This window comes from Panthera uncia, chromosome B4 (genome assembly GCF_023721935.1).
Source record: "Panthera uncia isolate 11264 chromosome B4, Puncia_PCG_1.0, whole genome shotgun sequence".
Classification (NCBI taxonomy): Eukaryota; Metazoa; Chordata; class Mammalia; order Carnivora; family Felidae; genus Panthera; species Panthera uncia.
In genome coordinates this window covers 138,355,789-138,371,492 of record NC_064809.1, presented here as the reverse complement: position 1 = coordinate 138,371,492, position 15,704 = coordinate 138,355,789, and the positions used below count along the sequence as shown (strand labels likewise).

The 15,704-nt window shown below is 54.6% G+C and overlaps 1 protein-coding gene across 1 annotated transcript in view; it reads right to left on the bottom strand.

The window, feature by feature from the left end:
• SHANK3 (SH3 and multiple ankyrin repeat domains 3) overlaps positions 1–14,944 on the bottom strand; it is a 50,499-nt gene extending 35,555 nt beyond the window's left edge. Inside the window, 10 exon segments of the mRNA XM_049626742.1 lie at positions 2,452–2,725; positions 8,475–8,541; positions 9,506–9,583; positions 9,986–10,102; positions 10,274–10,441; positions 10,537–10,688; positions 10,764–10,872; positions 12,939–13,010; positions 13,833–14,036; positions 14,430–14,944. Coding sequence (XP_049482699.1) covers positions 2,452–2,725; positions 8,475–8,541; positions 9,506–9,583; positions 9,986–10,102; positions 10,274–10,441; positions 10,537–10,688; positions 10,764–10,872; positions 12,939–13,010; positions 13,833–14,036; positions 14,430–14,729 — 1,541 coding nt within the window. The 5' untranslated portion in view covers positions 14,730–14,944.
• Positions 14,945–15,704: the final 760 nt, after the last annotated feature.

The following is a 15,704-nucleotide window of genomic DNA, read 5'->3' as shown; positions in this document are numbered from 1 at the left end:
GGGGGGGGCGGCTCCCCCAGCGGCCCGCCCCCAGCCCGCCTGCCCAGGCCCTGGCCTTCTCCTCCTCCTGGCCCCTGCCACGTGCCGGGCGCCCAAATCCTCCCCCAGACCTGTGTCCTCTCCTCCGCAATACCTGCCTCTGATGCCCATGCCCACTCCATGCCGACCACCTTCCCCGGACAGCTCCCCCGACCTGGGCACGGAGCCTGAGGCCTCGGCCCTCCACCTTCCCGCTGCTAAGAAGCCTGCACTGGCTCCCTAGTACCTAGGCAGCCCGGGTCCACATTCTCAGGCAATAGCCCGGCTCTCTGGGATGTGACAGTCAGCTACACTCCAGTCACATGGTTAGGGACCTTTTCTTCCTCTGGGCTACTCATGATACTGTTCCCAGCACTTCATTCTAATCCCACTCATCCTCCCAGCTATTAAGTCACTGTCACTCAGCTACAGCCCCAATTTTCTCTGTCCTGCTCTGGGATGCTGGGGGCGGGTCGCTGCGGGGGGGGGGGGGGGCTCTGCCCCACATTGCAGGGGGCTAAGGGCTCCTTGCCAGGCTCTACCAATAGGGGGTGCTGGTTTGGGGGGAGGGGAAACCCAAGACAAGGCATCCCTCTACATCACCTCTCCACCCCAGCCCGCAGCTCAAATGCCAACCTCTCTCCTTTCACCAAAGGCCATCTCTTCCTATGAGGTTTTCTCCCTCCCGTGGTGCACCAAACTTCCTCAGCCCCCTCCTGGCCACTCACCAAGAGGCCCCCTTACCTGAATCACTGCCCACCTAACTGCTTCTTAGGCCCGGGCCCCAGTTGCCAGTGTCCTTCTGACACCTTTAGGACTCCCTGCTATTTGCTCCTACCACTCCAGGCACCTACTAAATGTTTGTAGAAAAATAATAATAATCCTGCCATCCCCACAGAACAGTGAGCTAGAGCTCCATAAAGAGCAGGTCTCAGTTCTATGCGTGCTGAAAAGAGAAACGAATATACAAAAAAATAAATGAAAGCAGGGCATCTATAGCTTTTTGTTTCCGGAAAACCGAAATATCCCAAAGTTTGTTCCTTTCGCCACTGGGCCATCCTACCCTTAAGAAATCCATGGGACATGCAAAAGCTTCAGGGGAGAATTAAGGTGATTTGGAGCAGGACAGACAGCCTTGGAGCCTGGGCAGAGACACGGAAAGAGAGGAGACATCACAGGTCACAGCTGCATGAGCAGGGACAAAGGCAGAGGAAGAAATGGCTTCTGTCAGCTCATGCTGCACCCCAAGCCCTGTGCTGAACACTCAGGCTTAGAAACTTTGGGAACCAGGTCTACCTGGGGCCTGCCCGGTTATGTCGCTTCCTAGTTCTGTGACTTTAGACAAGTCACTTACCCCATCTGAGCATCAGGACCCTCATCTGTAAAATAGTAATAGAGCAGAGCCTCACGTACGGCCAAGGTGAAGTGAGATGATACACATATGCTGCTCAGCCCAGCTGTCATCTTGAAAACAAAGTGCTGTTTATGTAACTCATTGAACAGTGTCTCCTGAGCACCTCCTATGTGACTGGCTCTGGGGAAGCTGTAAGAGGACGGCTCCTGCCCTCGAAGTGCTGGGAAGAGAGATGCCTTAACCAGCAGTGGCTGGACATGCTGTGGGTCAGGGGATCCCAGTAGGGACCCATCACCTGCCCAGGTTCTGGAAGGCTTCCCAAAGGAAACCACTGTGTGGAATTAGTTCTACCTTACCGATGAGAAACCTAAGCATGGAGTGGTTAGCTGTCACCCAGTCAACTGATGCCAGGTCTACAACTGTCCATCTATAGAGCCAGTGCCCACCAAAGCCGGTGGGGCTTCAGCCCAGGCTTCTTCCTCTAAGTGCCAGAGATGCCAAAACCCCCACCACCACCACCCCCACACCCTCCCCCCCCCACATATCCCTGCTTCTCAGGGTCCCAGTGCTAATGGCAAGGGGCAAAGAGTAGAAGCAGAGTCTTGTGGTTATATAGGGCTGGAGGGGTGGGGGAAAGACAAAGACTCCCCCTTGGAGACAGGGATAGGGATCACTCATAGGCTTCAAGCCCTCAAGGAGATAAAACTCCATTCCCTGACCCCTAACCCCACACCACCCAGCCCTGCCTCATCTCAGCCTTTGCCCTCCTAGCACTGCAAGAAACTTTGTAAAGCACAGAGCTGGCCAAACCCTCTCCTTCCAACATGCTCCCGGAACTCTGTTCAGAGCAAGTCCAGATCCAACCAGATCAGCGCGGACAGGGCCTCACCTTCTTCCGCTTCCCATCCGGGAGGCCCATCTGGGGGCCCGCAAGCCCCCCACCCCAAGCCTCAGCCCATCACTGTAGAGGTGCCAGGCACCACTAGGCCTCTCCCTGCCTCTCCATGCTGGTTCCTCCTGCTTGGGTCCCAGCACCCCACCCACCCAGACCCTGCCAGGGCCTCCCAGACCCCTCCTACCTGATCTTGCTCTGGCTGCCCCTGCCTGCTGTGGGGCCACCGATGTCATTCTCTTGGTCACCATCCCGATCCCGGTCTTTCTCCTCCTGCAGCCGCTGGAGCAGCAGCTGATGGGGGAGGCTTCGCAGAGAAGGTCCAGGAGAAGCTGCCGGCTGCACCTCACCCTTCAGGTTGACGTCACTGGCTGAGCGCTGCAGGGGCCGAGGGGAGGCCAGGCCACTGGGGCCAGCCAACCGCCGCCGCTTTGCATAACTGGGGGTTTCCCTGAATGGTACTGCAGTGGGGGGTGGGGGGCACAGATGAGACTCTGGGCAACCAGATAGGGTGACCAACACCCTGGTTTGCTTTCCAGATTTTAAAACTAAAATCCTATGTCCCAGGAACTGCCTCAGTCCTGGGCAGCCAGGACAGTTGGCCAGCCTATGACTGAAGCTACCATTAGGGATCACATCCCAAACTGCCTCTAACTCTAGCTTCAGGGCTAGAAGCCTGTTCTTCCTGTCAGCCAAACGAGGTCCTGAGTGTGCTCAGACCTGCTCTTGGAACTGCCCATTTCGCAGGCTTCAGCAGAGACAGAACAGGCCACATATGATAAATCTCACTACACTACTGCTATACTGGACCATCTATAGGTGACTCTAACAAGGAAAACCGTAAAAGATGTTCTAGACAAGGGGTTGGCAAACTTCTGTAAAGAATCAGATAGTAACTATTTCAGACTTTGCAAGCCATATAGTCTCTGTCCCAAGGACTCAACATTGCCACTCTAGCACAAAAACAGCCACAAACAATATATAAGCAGATGGGTGTGGCTGAGTTCCAATAAAACTTTATTTAAAAAGCAGATGGTGATTTTTAAAAACATGATCCAACTATATGCTATTTACAAAAGAATCACTTTGGACCCAAAGACACAAGTAGGTTTAAGTAAAAGGATAAAGGAAGATATTTCATGTAAATAGTAACTAAGTGAGCTAAGTTGCTACATTTATATCAGACAAAACAGACTTAAAGATAAAAAGTGTTACAAGGACGGAGGACATTGCATATAGACAAAAGAGTGTCAATTCATCAAATAGATTAACAATTATTAACATATATGTGCCAAACAACAGAGCATCAAAATATATGAAATAAACATTAACACATTTGGAGAAATAGACAGTTCTATAATAATATTTAAGACTTTCAACACCCCACTTTCAATAATGTATAGAACAATCTATCAGTGAGGACAATCAATAAGGACATAGAAGACTTGAACCAATTAGACCTAACAGATATGTGTTTAGAACACTACAGAAAACAAGAGCAGAATATACATTATTCTCAAGTGCACATGCAACATTCTCCAGCATAGACTACATGTTGGGCCACAAAACAAGTCTCAATAAATTTTAAACAACTGAAATCACATAAAGTATCTTATCCAATCACAATGGGATGAAGCTAGAATTCAAGAAAAACAATAACAAAAAAAAAACGGAAAAACTCACAAATATGTAATAATTAAACAACACACTCTTAGTTAGAAGACTCAGAGTTAGAAAACACTCTGAGAAAATGAAAGCAAAAACATAAAACATCAAAACTTTTGGGATGCAGCAAAAGCCGTGCCAACAAGGAAATTCATAGCTGTGGACGTCTATATCAAAAAAGGATAAAAGTCTCAAATCAATAACCTAAGTGCACATCTTAAGGAACTAGAAAAAGAGGAGCAAACAAAACCCAAATCTAGCAGAGGAAGGAAATATAAGGATAGACAAAGATAAATGAAAAAGAGAACAGAAATGTAGAGAGAATCAATGAAAACAAAAGTTGTTTCTTTGAAAATATCAACAAAACTGACAAACCTATAGCTAGACTGGCATAGAGAAAAAAGAGAAGAGGGACACAATCGACTAAAATCAGAAGTGAAACTGTGGCACTGCTACTGATCTTACAGAATTTAAAAGGATTAAAAAAGAATACTATGAACAATTGTATGTCAACAAATTAAATAACTTAGATGAGATGAACATATGTCTAGAAAAACAGAGATTACCAAAACTGGCTCAAGAAGTAGAAAATCTAAACAGACCTATAACAAGCAAGGAGATGGATCCACAATCACTAATCCTGCAACAAAGAAAATTCCAGCATCAAACAGCTTCACTGGTGAATTCTACCAAACACTTAAAGAAGTATTAACACCCATCCTTCTCAAGATCTTCCAAAAACTAGAAGAGGAAAGAAAACTTCCTAACTTGTTCTATGAGCAATTAAAAAATAAGCAAAGGACTTGACAAGTCTCCAAAGAAAATGTACAAATGGCTAATAAACACATGAAAAGATGCTCGACATCACTAGCCATTAGGGAAATGCAAATCAAAACCACAATGAGATACTACTTCACCCTGACTAGAGTGGCCATAATTTAAAAAAAAAACAAAAACAAAAAAAACTAAAAACTGACGATTACAAGTGTTAGCAAAGATTTGAAGACTTTGGAATTCTCATATGTTGCTGGTAGGAATGTAAAATGATGAAAAACAATTTGGTAGTCTCTCAAAAAGTTAAATATAGAATTATCATATGGCCCAGCAATTCCCTCCTAACTTTAAACCCCCAAATAACTGAAAACAGATATTCAAACATATTTCACACATGTTCACAGCAGCAATGTTCATGATAGCTGAAAGGTACAAACAACCCAAGTGTCCTGCTGGAGGTTGCACGGACAATCAAAATTTTATAAATATAAATGATGGAATATTATTCGGCCATAAAAAAGAATGAAGTAGTGATACATCCTACAATATGGATGAAGCTTGAAAACAAGCTAAGTGAAAGAGGCCAAAAACCAAGAGTCACATATTATATGATTCTATTTATATGAAATATCTAGAATAGGTCAATCTGTAAAGACAGAGTGTGTGTTAAAGGTTGACAGGGACTAAAAGAGAAGAGAATGTGGAATAATTAATGTATACTCGGTTTCCTTTTCAGGGTGATGAAAATGTTTTGAAATTCAATAGATCTGGTTGTATAACACTGTGAATATATTAAATACCACTGAATAATTCCACTTAAAATAATTAATTTTATGTTGTGTGAATTCAACTTTAAATGAAATTTAAATCCTCAATTTTAAAGCCTCAATTTAAAAACAAAACAAACAAACAAAAAAGCAGACTGTGGGCTGAATTTAGCTTGCAAGGTCTCATTGGCCAAGCCCTGTTCTAGACTCCCGTTACCAAAGTGTGGGCAACAAACCCTCAGCCTCACCTCAGAGCTGAAACTCATTGGAAATGCAGACTCTGAGGCTCCGCCCAGACCCAATGAGTCAAAATGTACATTTAACAAGATCCCTGGTGGGGTGCCTGGGTGGCTCAGTCAGTTGAGCATCAGACTTCGGCTCAGGTCATGATCTCAGTTCACGAGTTTGAGCCCTGCGTCCCCGCGTCAGACTCCGTGCTGACAGCTCAGGGCCCTCCACTTCCTCCCCCCACCCACCATCAGATTCTGTGTCTCCCTCTCTCTCTCTGCCCCTCTCCGCATCTGTGTCTGTCTCTCAAAGTACATAAACATTAAAAAAAAAAAATTTAACGAGATTCCTGGCTATAGCATTAGAAGCACTTCCCTCAGGCACTATGGGACAGCAAGTCAGTGAGACCTGCCCTTGAAAGCATGTATGGGAGAGATGGAGGGGAGAATGTGGACCCTCAGTTGGCCTGAGGTGACAGAGGTGAGGAGGCAGAGGTGACTGCTCCCAGACCTATCAGTCTAAGGGCTAGAGGCCTGCCAATAGGCTTCAGTGTGTCGCGTCCCTTGAAGGGTAACAGGACCCAGCCTACCAGACCCTCCACTAGGGCTCCTTTCCTGAGAAGAAAAAGGAGGGTGGATAGGCAGAGCCCTCCTCCAGCTCTTCTGTATGCAGACCCACCCAGGGTCCCCAAGCTGGGGTGAGACATGGCCACTTGTGAGTGTCACTGAGGGAGTGTCCTTGGAGTGAAGGTGTGCAGAGGGAGTAGGAGTGACAAGGACAAACCCCTGGATTGCCCAGGTCCAAAGACAGGTTCTGCCCTTAACCAACTCTGTAAAAACAGACTAATAATAATCACTTGTTGAGGGGTTGTTGAGAGAGTGGCCTAAGATAACAAAGCTTATAGTAAATACTAATGGATATATTACCTGTAACTCAAGGATATCTGGCTATGCCATTTGAGCATACATGTGATGCCTGAGCAGGTTAGGGTACGTGGCCAGCAAAGCCAGTGCCCACACAGGGACTAACAGGTATGGCTGCCTGCTCTGTACATCAGCTCAGCAACAGTGTGCCCAACGCAAAGCAGGTGATCGCACTCTGGGCCAGCCAGACAGTAAATCGTAGTAACGGTGACCCTAGGGACCCTAGCATCTCTGTCCACATCAGGAAAATGAGAGGCAGCTGGAGCCTTCCTCTCTCTTGGTCAGGACCAGACACCCCCCTCCCTCTAGTCAGATGGACCAAGGCCACCTGCCAGAGTCCAGACACACAGAATCAAATCCCACAGGAGGTCAGAGATAGGAAGGGTATGCAAATAACCATATTTTACTTAAGAAAAACTGAGGCACAGAGGCCTTACTTAGTAGCTCTCCCATGGTCAATCACGAGAATATGAAAGGATCCCCATGTCCACAAACCACGGTTCTCCCAGGCTAACAACTACCTCCAAAACACTTACCAGTCCCAGCCAGACTATAACTGAGCCCTCACTCTGCCTCTTGTCCCCAATTCAAACCTCAGAGCTCATCGGGGTTCTCTCCCCACCAGAACCTGGACCCAAATTCTCCACCACGTCATCAGCCCAGCCGTTTCTCCAACAAGCGCCTACTGATGCTCGCTGCACTGAGCTTCTGCAGCTGCTGAGTCCACCCCTCCCCTCTTAGAGACTTGGTCCATCATCATGGTCCCCTGGCCTGCCTGGGACATGACAGGCTCATAACCAAGCCTCATTTGAGAAGGTCTTTTCAGGGAAGACACTACAGAAGGAAGAATTCTTAAACACGAATTTGACCTTAATCTTAACCCCAGTCCAAATTCAACCCCAGCCCCGACTGTAACCTCACAATAGAACCAAGGCCAACCCTAGCCTTTTGCTGTCCAACGTCACTTATAATTTTTTTTTTTTTTAATGAGGACACTGCACCCATCGCAAAAAGGGGAGCTTGGGAGTCTGTGTTCCACAGAGAACCATGGGAGGGAAAACCTGGTCCACCCAGGACAAAGGGAGCCGAGAAGGGAGCCCCTCTGTGGCCAGGTAGCTGGAGGGGTGGCCTTTCCAGAGGGGAGGCCTACCCTCTCCCATAGCCCCAGCCACTTCACACAGGACAGAGCAGGCAGGATCCTAAGGACAGGTCCCAGAGCGGCTCCACACCCATCACATGGGAGTGGGTGGGGACCTCCCTGAGGCTCCAGTGTGATGGCCCTGCCCATACTTCTGCCACCGGTGGCATCTCCTGGTTTTCCTACTGAGACCATGAGTCAGGCATATACTGGGATCTCCTTGGCATACTGGTTCAGAACTCAGCGCATCCTCACCACTGTGTTTTGTTTTCTTTACGTGATCTTGTCATATTGAAGCACGCCATGGGCCACTTAAACTGCCTCTTAATCCAGGCACCAATGACACACTGAGGGTCAATGACTGAGATCCACTGCCCCATGTCCCCTGCTGGCCCTTTGTACGACCTCACAGGAGAAGAATCTTGACCCTAACTTCAACCCCACTCTCAACCTAAATCGATCCCTAAACCCAGCAGTGTCCCCAACCTAACCATACTCTCGACTCTTATTCAGACCCTTTGTCCACTCTACACAGGCCCCTCCCTCAGCACAGCCCCCACACCTCAGGACCACTGACCAAAGTAGAGCCGGGAGGAAGAGGTTCAGGGTAGGAAGGGCTCCCCTGTACCATCCCCACTGACCCCTGTACCTGTGAGAGCCCCGACAACCCCCACAAATCCACATCCAACAGGGACCTGGGTTGAGCAGAACTCACCAACATCCGAGTCTTTGTGGGTCTTGATGACCTCTGCGAGCTCAAAGTTCCCTGCGATGATGGCCACCTGAGGAGGGAGGGCGAGGGGGGGCTCAGGGATGCCAAACCTGCCCCCCTCGGCCCCTGTGCATTCTGCCCGGGCTGCTGTGTGGGATCTTCCTTGGTTGGGGTCCCCAGGCTCAGACTGTGGCCCCTGTCTAACCCACCACCCTATTCTGCCTAGGACTGAGAGGTTTCCTGGGACATGAAACTTTCAGAGCTAAAACTAGGACAGTCTGGGCCTACAGGTCACCCCAGTGATCCTCATCACGGCCCCTCCGCACACACCAGTGCACAAGTGTCAGCCATGGCCTCACACCTGCTACCCTCCGTCTTCTGTTCCCCCACCCCTGCATCTAGTCACCTAACAGGCCCTTCCAGACTCCTTCAAACCTACCAGGCTCTTCTGCTACTGCATCTGCCCCCTGACTTGATGCCCAGGGAGGACCTACCTGTTCTCCTCACATCTCTGACAAGACCTCTGAAGGCCCTCACATTCGCTGAGAAGAGAATCCCAGCTCTCTCCATGGTCCAAAAGTCTCCCCCACCCACAAACTCCAGGTCATACAGAGACCCACCCATGTGGTCACCCCAGTGCCAAGAACCAAACCCAACTGGAGAAGGGGCTCAGAAACATCACCTGAATTAAGTCAGGGACTGGAACCAATCCTCTCACCCCTGGTTTGGCCTCTGTACCCTGCCTGTTTCTGGCAGGTCAAGCCCACACTGGTTTTCCCCTGACCCCAGAGCCCTATGACCCTCCTCTCTCCCTGGAAGGAAGACAAGGAAACCAACCACAGTGAAGCCCTCCCCCCACCATGAACTGGGCACTGCACTGGCCCACCCTCTTCCTCTACCTCACCCTGGGCCAATCCTGGAGTGAGAGCTCTGCTATTGCCTTACAGGGGAAGAACCAAGGCCCAGAGAGATCAAGTCACGCAGAGACAGACACCCAGCGGTCAGCCTCATGTTCCTATAAATCACTCTTGTACCTGGAAGGCTGTCTGGCTATTGTAATTGCGGACATCCTTGTTAGCTCCACGGAAAAGTAGGACTCGAGCACAGCTTTCCTGTTGGGAGGGCCGGAGTGGGGGTCACAACCGGGCAGCTGGAGGGGTGGGGTCAGGATACAACAGCATGCACACACACCAGGGCACAGCGGGGGTGCAGGGCACATACACCCACACCTCCACGTCCCGTGCACATGCGCATAGCATAGGCATTGGCAGATCAGGTACACACAACACACACAAGTCCACTTGACCCAGAAAGCCCGGATGTACACAACTCACACATGTGACTTGTTTGTTTGGGAACAGATGTGCACACATAGGCCTACGAGGCCACAGCTCACGGCAGGACACAGGACATGCACTCAGGAAGTAGGACACGGGACCCAACACGCGTCCACACGTAAGCACTGTACCGGGGCACCTGTATACACACATGCACGTATACACATGTAGTCACACCTGGTTATAGAGGGCACAGATGTGCAGCGCTGTGTTTCCTGAGGCGTTCTGAGCCCCCATGTCAGCTCCATAGAACAGCAGGTGTTCCAGGTGCTGCACGTGCCCAAAGCGGCAGGCCTGGGGGATGAGGGAGGTGCTGTTGGGTCCCCGAACAGAGCAACAGAGAGGACCCTCAATCCTACAGATAGGGCCGGGAAACCCCCCTCCCCACTCCCTGACGGAGCCGGGAGCTTCACCCTTACCCCCAGACAGAGGCAGACACTCCCCACCTTCACACTCCCTGCCTACCTGATGGATCTCCTGCCAGCCGTTCTCATCAGTGGTCCCCAGCTGAGCATGGTCGTGAAGGAGCAGCTCGCAGCAGAGGGCATCCCCGCCCCCCAGGGCACTGTGGTACAAGGGCGTCAGGCCGCGGCTGTCCTTGTAGTCAGGCGAAGCGCCCAGGTCCAGCAGAGTCTGAGGGCAAGGAGCCTCAGCATTCATGCGGGGCCCAGCTTCCTCCCCCTGCTGGGCCACGTGCCCCTCCAGGCCAGGGCCCCACCCACACTGACCGTCAGAGCTGCGGCATTCCGCTGGCGTGTGGCACAGTGCACGGCAGTGAGCCCATCGCGGGTGCGGAAATCCAAGTGAGCACCACCGTTCCTCAACACCTTCAGCAGGTCCGTGGCGTTGTCCAGCTGGGCTGCAAGGCTCAGAGGACACTCTGGGTTCAAGGGACAGATGAAGGTTAAGGTCCCAACCATTCCAAGGCCATGCCCCTTCCTGCTCTGCTTCTTACCTCCTGAGTCAGGATCGTGGAAATTGGGGTCCAGCCCCTTGTCCAGTAAGCGGGCTACCTTGTCCGTGCTGTGCAGCTGGACGTAGTCCATGAACTTCTTCAGGTTTGCCTGGAACACGCAGCCATCCCAGTCAGCCCAGCCCCACAGCTACTATCTTCTGTCACCCACCTTCCACCAGGAGGCCTCAGGCCACCTGTGGAGCATCTACTGCCCCATGCCCCCAGTCTGACCTGTCACCCTACATCATGACCTTGTCGCCCCTCATACCACCTCAAGCCCTACACCCCCACCATGGCCCTTCCCAGCTCAACTGGGCCCTCCTGCTGCTTGAGGTCCCTCCCTGCATCCCACACCCACTGCAATGATTAGTCTCAGCCCACCCAGCCCCTCATCAAGGCCACGTTGCCCTGGCCATGCCCCCCTGAGAGTTCCCTACCCCAACCTCACCCCTGGCTCCTCCCCCCAGCCCTGGTGCCCCAACCTGCCCAGCCCGGAACAGCCCAAGGCTCCCAGGCAGGAGCTACCCTCACCACGGCCCATGTCCCTGTCACCCCCAAGTCCCCATCACCCCCAAGGTAGCCTGCTCCTTCTTCCTCATGAGATCATGCAAAGGCAGACCGCCACCCCAGAGGCCCTTCCCCACCCATAAGCGGCCCCTCCTGTGACATGACTTTGACTGCCTTTCATTCATTCACCTAGTCATGCATCAATTCACTCAGCAAAATTCACTCATCAAAAGCCCCACTGAGGCCTGTGCTACAGATGCTGCACGCACAAGGCATGGCGCCCTGGCTGGAGGCGCCAGGTCTTCTAAAAACAATCAGGGTACATCATAAATGGGAGAGGACACCATGGGAACCAAGGTGGGTCTGGACAATGACACAGGAGGAAAGGTGCTCCTGACAGGGGAGAGACCTCAGCCAGGCCCAGGGTGGATGGTATGATGGTGGGGGGTGGTCAGAGGCCAGGCAGGTAGAAGTACGGGCCTGGGGCAAGGAGTTGAAACTCGCTCTAAAAACAAGTGGGACTCACTGGAGGCCAATAGTCACCAATGTCCTAGGGATTGCTTGGGACAGTTTTAGAGGAGAGGTAACCACTTTGGGAGGAACCCAGAGCGACAGGGTCACACTGGGGTGAGTGGAGAGAGAGGGAGACCTTTCCACCACAGTCTCTGCCCAGCCGGAGTCATGGCCCCTGACCCCTGTGTGCCCCAGGGGCAGCAGAGAGACCTGGCATGGAGGTCCCAGGGTCACAGAGGGGTCCTTGGGACACAGGGGTGATAGTGCTCAGATCCTTCTCCTAGAAGGAGACAGGCTCCAGAGATTGTCAATGAAGTGTCCAGAAAGCAAATGTCCGCTGGTCACTGGAGCCTGAGGTGGGAGCTGAGACAGTCGGCCTGTGGGTAGGGGCTGCGGCACCCACACTGCCTCTCCTACATTCAGAGAAGGCAGTGAGGTGCCCCTCAGAGAATATTCAGGGTCAGGCCTACCTAGCAATGGTGCCCAGCAAGTGTGCCTAGGCACAGGGACCCAGAGTCAAACAGACCTGGGTTCAGCCCCAGCTTCACTGTCTGCACACCTGTGAGCAAGTCACTTCACTTCTCTGGGACTCAGTATCTTCATCTGGGAAGTGGGATAATAATAGTCCCTCCCAGGAGAAAATCAATGAGATGCCCAATTATTAGTGCCCAGCACTGGGCGACCACTAAGTGCTAGGCCCCTGGTTCTCCCCATCCCCTCCCGGTTCCCCTAAATGAGAACATTGGTTGGTGCTTGTTCATTTTCACCCCACCCAGGCTCCCACCAAGACACCATGCCCTGTCATATCCCACCACCACCACCCCGCAGGAGCCCACCAGAGGGGTCAGCCAGAATCTGATCTGACTTGAGCCCATCACCAGACCACCCACACAACAGCTGCACCCAGCCCTCCAGCAGCCCCAGCACATGCTGTGGACCCCTGACACAGGAGAAAACAGACTGAGGCAAGCTAGAGAGACTGTGCTCAGCCCCCAGCCAGGGTGGAGGGTGCTAGGAGCAGAAGGAGGGCTCTCGAGAATTGTTAAAGGACATTTTCAATATCACGAAATCCAGCCAAGGCTGGGGTGAAGAGAACACTGCTCGTGGGGGTCAGGAGGTAACTCTGGAGTCCCTTCTCTGTGACTGCCTCCTTACCTTTGTGTGAAGCTTTGCAAACTGCTTATCATCGATGAGGTTCTGGGCATAAACTCGCCTCTTGTATCGAAACTGCTCAGGTGAAAAAAAAGGCAGAGAAAAGGCACTCACCTGGGCTGAGTGAGCAAATGCACCAACAAAACCAAGCCCTGCTTACTCACCCTGCCAGCCACACAAAGCTCATGCTGCCAGTGACACAGAGCCAACCCCAAGTTCAGATGAGATGAATGCCTGCTGTCCTGCACCACCCTTTGCCTCTCATTCCCATCCCCAGAATCCCCTGGAAAATCCCGCTCCTCTTCCAAGACCTGATTCCAGGCTTACCTTCCTAGATATGTCCTCTCTGAGGAGAACAAACCCTATTTCCCTGTGACACCAAAAAGGCCAAGCCACTTCGTGCTCAGCCACCATAATGCATATTTTAATGTTCATGGCACTTGCCACCACCGCCCCAAACTACAAGCCTGTGTCCCCATGCCTGACGGTGCATACAATATCCTTTCCATTATGACCAGGTCTGCCTTCAGAGACCCCCCTGGAAGGGGAGGGGGCAGATGTGCGTACAGGTAACGCGCCGGCTCACTCTACACACCGCTCTGCACACTCACACCCCACTCTGCAGAACCACGGTGTGCCCCCGACGCACAGATGCTGACTGCACACCACACACAAGGCTCGCACCTCACACGCTACACACACCACACTGCGCACCGCACACACACTGCACGTACCGCTCACTGCGCTGGCCACACACAGCCTCCCACCCCCGCCCCGCACACACACACCGCTCCACACTAACTCTTCCCGTCCGCGTCCGTCGCTACCGTGCCCTTCGCTGCTCCTGCCACGGAACCCTGTGGTGGTGCCCTGCGCGCGCCCCTGCCCACCGCTCACCTCCAGGTAGGGCAGGGGCGTGTCCAGGTTGGGCGGGTACTCCTGCAAGAGCCGCTCCTCGTCCAGGAACTTGCCTGCGCGGCCCCGGGAGGGCGGCTGGAAGAGCCCGTAGTTGAGCGCGTCCTGGAGGCTGTGGTTGAGGGCGCAGAGCACGCGTTGCTTGGCGGCCCACACGGGGGCGGCCGGGTCCAGGCGCAGGCACTTCTGCAGCGGAGCGAGCTCGTGAGCGCGGCCCGGCCCGACCCCGCGCAGAGCACCGGGTCCCGGGAGCCCCCCCGACCCCCCCCCACCCCAACTCCCCCCCACCCCCCACGCAGGAGTCGCGGGCTCCCCAGCCCAAGCCTCGGACCCCGCGCCTCCGCGGCCGGCGGGCGAGGACCCGCCCCGAGGGCGGTGCTTCCCCGGGACCCGCCCCCGCCCGGCCGGTGGGGAGGGTCTCCGCGGAGGCGGCGGGGGAGGGGTGAGTAGCCGCGGGCCTGGGGTCTCCCGCGCCCGCCTCGGAGCGCGCGGTGGGGGAGTGGGGTGGGTGTAAAGAGGGGGGGGGGGGGCTGGGCGAGGACGGCGGGGGCGCTACCGGGACGGGGCGGTGGGGCTTACCGTCTGCTGCAGGTCCGGGATGCCGACGCGCACGACCACGGCGCTGGCCCCGGGGCCGTCCATCCCCGCGCCCGTGCCCGCGCCCCGGCCGGGGCCCGGGAGGCTCGCGGCCGGGAGCGGAGCGCACGGGGCCTCCGCGCGGCTCCCCGGCCCCCCCTTCCCCCCCGCCGGAGCCCCGTCGGCCGCGCTACGCGGGAGGGGACCGGGGGGGGCCGGGGCCGGGGCCGGCGCGGGGGACAGCTGCGCCGAGGGCTCCGCAGGGGCGGCGGCGGCGGCGGCGGCGGCGCGGCTCAGCTGCATCGGCCCCGGCTCCGCGCGGCGCCTGCCTTCCCCGGGGGCGGGGGCGGCGGGGGGAGGGGGCCTGAGCCGGGAGGGAAGCGGGGGTGGCTAGGGGGCTGCGCCGGAGGCGGGGGCCGGGAGGGCTCGGGGCCAGTCGGGGACCGGGGGCGAGGGGGACAGTGCCGGTCCTGGGGTGAGGTGGGAGGGGTCGTGCGGAGGGCCTGGGCCGCCCCACAGGGCGGGGGCCCTGGGGGCTGCTCGCTGGCGGGGGGGGGGGGGGGGGGGGGAAATCCTAGGCCTCGGCGGGGGGGGAGTGGCTGAACCGCGAGGGCCGCGCCGCCCTTCGGCTGCGGGCGAGCATCCGCGGACCACCGAAGAAGATTCGGAGAGGAGGGGGTCCTGAAGCTGGGGTGGGGTCCGCGTTGGGCACAAGGACCAGAGACGAGGCAGGAAAGGGAGAGAAAAAACGGGAGAATTAATTTCCGGGGGTGGCAGCGTCCCCCCCATTCTACCGACCTCTCCACCCCACTCAAGGCCCGGGGGAGACGGTGACCAGCCTTGCCCCAGGCTTGGGGGGTGAGACGGAGGAGACATCGGGGCCAGGGAGGGACCAAGGGCTCTTCCATGGTCGGAGCCAATTAACCCTCCGACTTAACCCTTACGACCACGCTGAACAGTGTTCAGCGCGGCTTCCCGCATCCCCAGCCGAGTTTGGGGAGTTCGCTCCGGACTCCGAGGCCGCCTTTCCTCCTCCCCACTCTCCAGGCCCCCTGGTCTGCCTAGATCCAATGCCTGTCGCCCCCTCCCTGTCACCTTAGCGACGACAGGATGGGGGCGCGACCTATGAGGACAGGCTTAGGGGAGGGGGCGCTACTAGTCTCCACCTGCGACGGGAAAGTGAATTTTAGTTTTACACGTTGTCGTGGCAACGCGGGAGGGGGTGATGAGTGGGCGGAGAAGAGGGGAGCGCAGTCAAGAAACTAGCTCAGGCACCAC